At 42.7% G+C, this 5,023-nt stretch overlaps 2 protein-coding genes across 2 annotated transcripts; one reads left to right on the top strand and one right to left on the bottom strand.

Annotated features, from left to right (window-relative positions):
- Positions 1-2,448: 2,448 nt before the first annotated feature.
- BDB00DRAFT_866206 (uncharacterized protein) lies at positions 2,449-3,217 on the top strand (the record flags this gene model as incomplete). Its single annotated transcript, XM_053126201.1, has 1 exon — positions 2,449-3,217. A coding segment is annotated over exon 1 (296 nt), but the record flags the coding sequence as incomplete, so codon positions are not given.
- A 1,022-nt stretch (positions 3,218-4,239) lies between these two features.
- BDB00DRAFT_880724 (uncharacterized protein) lies at positions 4,240-4,926 on the bottom strand (the record flags this gene model as incomplete). The annotated part of the gene is made up of 2 exons (XM_053128033.1): positions 4,240-4,826; positions 4,908-4,926. 2 exons carry the CDS (start codon positions 4,924-4,926, stop codon positions 4,240-4,242), a joined length of 606 nt encoding a protein of 201 aa, XP_052972028.1.
- Between the last annotated feature and the right edge of the window lie 97 nt (positions 4,927-5,023).

Below are 5,023 nucleotides of genomic sequence, written 5' to 3'. Positions count from 1 at the left end.
CAATTCAAAAGTCTTTCACACACTCGTTTGGTATGGTATCGATCGAGAGATTGACCACAACATCAAATTACTGGTCCCAGTCTTGTCGGTACTGTATTATCCCTGGCGATAAGATTTCGTTTTAACCCTTCCCTACTCTTTCGCTAGGCACATTAGCACAGTTTATATAGTTTAAGCATTAATCGCATAAGATGGATGTACAGTAGTTTTCCACCAGGGTATGTAAAAGTAGTCATTCTTACTACATTTGTTTGGTACTAAGTCTTAGTTGTAAGTCAAGAAATCTCTCGGCGTATGATACGAGCTTTTTTGAGTGTGCGTTGTCAACTTGGAAGATCTTTTGGAAACACACCCGTATTCTTTCTTCTTATCTCCCCTGAGTATGATATGTATATGTCCGGCCGCTCCCTCGAATTGCATCTCTGACTATGGAAAATATGTTGGTCGACTGAATTTCTCTGTTCTTTATGACTGAGCATTGTACCATAATCGCACAGCAGAAAATAACTAACTACTACTGACACAAACATAGTAAGCACAAAACATGGCTTATACCGAAAACGATCGTATTTACCCAGAATTGCAGGAACACTCTTGATCGCCGCAATCTTATCGGACTCTAATTTGTACACACATCTTTATGCTTTTTCTTTTTTTTTAGTTGCACAAAAACTCTGGCCTTGGTTTGGAAGAATATCATGCTCATAAGGTCTTGACAGACTAACTAGAAAAAAATGGATTCACTGTGACCCAAAAAGCGCTCGAATTGGATACGGTATTCATGGCCAAGTATACCAATGGTTTCGGCTTACGTGTTGGCTTATATAAACGTGGTCCCCTTGTACAACTCGCTTCTTAGGAATTTACAAATTGCAGTTATCTATAGGTAGCTGTGTAGTAGTCGCTTTTAACTAAGGGTCTTGAGCCGCGTTTTGGTCCGGTATGATGCCATGGGTGAACTATTTCTCTTTCTGCTCTATTAAACCTTTTAGATCTTTGCTTTGCTCTTTTACTCATCAAGGCGATGACAAGGTATATTTTCAACGCACCGCAAAGAAGATTGCAACCGAACGACTCCAATATTGCATAGAACGCTATCCTTTTCTTTGAATCACTTTGTCAAACAAAGCCCAATTACTTTCTTTGTCTTCCGTCAAAAACATCCAAATAATCTTTGCCCCCCTATGTGATGTTGAACCAGAAACATTACGACATTCTTTCATTGATTGCCCTTTAACGCTATCCTTTTGGCTCCAAGCACTGCAGCGATTACGCGCCCCACCACAAACATCGGACCAACTCTGGGGTGCTCCCAAAATGCGCTTTTCCAATGACAACATGTTCTGGCGCTCTCACCTAGGCGCGCTTGGGGCTATGGTACAGGCTGTATGGGCCATGCACTGGCGAACGGTACTGGAAGGATCCCCTTGGAATCAATAAGTCGTTGACAAGCACCTTCAAAGCCTTCTCTCCCGTTCATCTCATGTAATTTCTACTCAAGATTTTGGGGCTCAGAACCCTCAATAAAATATACAAAAGAAAAAAAATTTCCAGGCTCGTTCTGTTTTGTTGTCAGTACATTCTACTATGCAAAGTATGCAACGTGCCACCGCCATCTTATTACGTTCTACACGTTCAATTTTATCAATCTATACCACGCCGCTCATGTCTTGTCCGATCTTATTCCCAATCACACTATCCAGAAGAACAACAGCAACAAAGTACTACAGCAACTGCTAGTAGTAGCACCGAGAACAGTAGCAGCAACAACAACAACAACAATTCACTTGATGTACTCGATCGCGATATAATTTTACAAAAAGGTCGAAGTCCAAGATCTGAATCTTCCGATTCCACTCGTGATTTCAACAGTATGCTATACACGTTGTTCCCTGAGTCTCAAACACAAGGATCGTCATTACCACCACTGCCACGAAAAAATAGTAGCAGTAGTGGCGCCAAGACCCCAGTGGATCCTACAGCTGCTAAAAAGAGCAAGCGCATCCACTCGCAAATTGAAAAACAGTTATTAAACATGGTCATCAAGAGCCGAAAGCCGCATAAAAAGACATCACCACTACCACGTGGCATGATGGGCTCATTTTATGGCAAGGCCGACAACAACAAGAGCAAGCAACTCAGACGCGACCATGAATACAATATGGCAAGGATGACGAACAATGACGCGATTGCAGCAAGGGACAAAGAAACCAATGCTATCAATACCATTGTTGAATGTGCATCCAGTCGACAGTTACTCGAACGGGTCATGGAGTTTACATCGTCATCGTCATCAAGTTCAGCAGCAACAACAACAACAACAAAAGGAGGCTATCCACCCTATTATGCGAAATTATTAGAACGTGCGATTGAAATGGCAGGCATGACGTTCGAGGACCCCTATCTGGCACTGTCGATTTTCGAACACGCCAAAACTCACAGTGTTGTGAGCTACGTGTCTGGATGTACCACGGAGGTGTACAACGCCATGTTGATGATGCGATGGAAACTTTGGCGCGACGTACACGGAATGCTGAATCTGGTCGACGAAATGATGGCCCACGGTGTAGGATACGATACCGAGACGCGTCGGATTATGCAACTGGTGGTAGCCGAAGTGGAGAATGAAATGCGCTTGGATAATGATGATGACGAGGATGACGGTGCTGCTAGTAGCGATGTATATCGTTATGGTCCAAACATGAAGGATGGCATGGTGTGGAGCATGGATGAAAGACGATCCGCCAATATCATGAAAGCCCTAGTTGGAAAATGGTTGTTTAAATAAAAAACATTTTTAAGATGTGGGTCAAACATATCGAACCTTTTTACTCGATCGGATTGGAAGCGGAATCGCCGATAACGATGAACAATCGGCATTTCAACATGGTTTGGGCTGCTTGGTTCGGTTTTACGCCTTCCAGTGCCTGGTTTCACCTGCTTGTGACAGTTCCTTTTTTTTCCTTTCTTTCTTTGTCTTTCTAACTCTCTTAAACCTCAATCATCCTCTCCCTACCTCTCTCTCTATCTTTTTATTAAAAGCACCCATTAGCTCATTTTACATGGTCGCTACAAGGAAAGCTACTGCAACAAAAGCTCAACGCAACAATGGCGTCAATCGTCGTGTCACTCGTTCGACTACCGCCGCAGCGCTTTGAAATATATCTAAGCTGTTATAAGATTTTGAAACATCACAAAACAAAACTCTTTAATCATTACAGTGCCCGCTCGATAATTCGATCACTTTGGTCACAGCCGTAAGTGATCGAATTATCGAAATATCGAGTTATGGAATTGGGACGCCGTTAAGAAAAGGAAGGTTCAAGAAGAAAGTATAGGCACCCTGTCATCTTGTGTTACATGTAGTAATAAAGTAGCTGATGTCATCTGTCAGCAAAAAACATTGTCTTCTTTACCTTATCTTTTTACTTCAATATTATGGGCAACAACTCACTTACAAACCGCCAAAAATTTGCTATTTGCACATACAAACAGCAGAATCCTAAAGTCGGTCAACGTGCTTTAGCACAATGGGCTAAGGATGAGTTCAAACTCGAGAAACCACCTATCCAATCGACAATCTCGCTTATTCTTAGAGAAAAAGAAAAGTATCTCGCTATGTCGGAAACCGAGCTTAATATGAAAAGAAAACGCGTACCAGCATTGCCAGAAGTCGAAAACGTTCTTGCAGAATTCGTCATGGATATGGCATCTGTTGGGCAACCAGTCAACAGGGAAAGCATCATTCTCCAAGCAAAAATTCAAGCAAGACGCCTCAACATTGTTGTTCCTGAAGGATTTCAGTATTCTGACGGCTGGGTCACCAAATTCATGAAACGTCACAGATTAAAATCACACGGTATCCATGGTGAGGCTGGCTCCGTTGACATCGACGATGAAAAGATCCAAAAGCAGCTCGAAGAAGTCAAGGCCAAAATAGCCGAGTTTCCACCTGAATGCATCTATAACATTGATGAAACGGGACTTTTTTACAAGCAAGTGCCACGTCGAACGATTTCGAACAAACCTATTGCCGGACGAAAAGTCGATAAAAGTCGTGTAACTGTTGTCCTTGTCACCAATGCAACTGGCTCGCATAAACTTGGCCCCTACTTCATTGGACGCTTTGCTGGAGGAAAAGATTTTTGGATCAAAGCTGAGTAAGTTAATGTTAGTAAAACATGAAAAAGAACGACAGCTGATTCAATACACCATAATAGTCAAGGACTGTTACAAGTATTACTTTGCGGGATACGGCTGGATACGGTCCGGATACGGTCCTTCAATTTTGGGATACGGTCCAATTTTGCTGGATACGGTGCAATTTTTGCCTGGATGCGGTCCAATTTTGCTGGATGCGGTCCGGATACGGTCCTTCAATTTTGGGATACGGTCCAATTTTGCGGGATACGGTCCAATTTTGCTGGATACGGTCCAATTTTTGCTGGATGCGGTCCAATTTTTGCTGGATGCGGTCCGGATACGGTCCTTCAATTTTGGGATACGGTCCAATTTTGCGGGATACGGTCCTTCAATTTTGGATGCGGTCCAATTTTGCTGGATACGGTCCAATTTTGCTGGATACGGTCCAATTTTGCTGGATACGGTCCAATTTTGCTGGATACGGTCCAATTTTGCTGGATACGGTCCAATTTTTGCCTGGATGCGGTCCAATTTTGCTGGATACGGTCCAATTTTTGCCTGGATGCGGTCCAATTTTGCTGGATACGGTCCAATTTTGCGGGATACGGTCCAATTTTGCGGGATACGGTCCAATTTTGCGGGATGCGGTCCAATTTTTGCTCTCTTATTGATGGATAATGCACCTTTGCATAAAAACTTGGAAATTCAGTTAAAAAATATCGAGTTGTGCATGCTTCCTCCAAATACCACATCCCACTACCAACCGCTTGATGCAGGAATCATTGCTTCGTTCAAAAAAAAGTATAGGTACATTGTAAACAACAGGAGATTTAAGCAGACAAAGTGATTTATTTGGATGTTAAGAAAGCAGAACTTGTTG

The sequence above is a fragment of the Zychaea mexicana genome (genome assembly GCF_025766255.1).
Source record: "Zychaea mexicana strain RSA 1403 chromosome Unknown BDB00scaffold_336, whole genome shotgun sequence".
In the NCBI taxonomy this organism is placed as follows: domain Eukaryota; kingdom Fungi; phylum Mucoromycota; class Mucoromycetes; order Mucorales; family Lichtheimiaceae; genus Zychaea; species Zychaea mexicana.
Note: the sequence above shows the minus strand (reverse complement) of the source record. Positions and strands in the feature narration are given on the sequence as shown.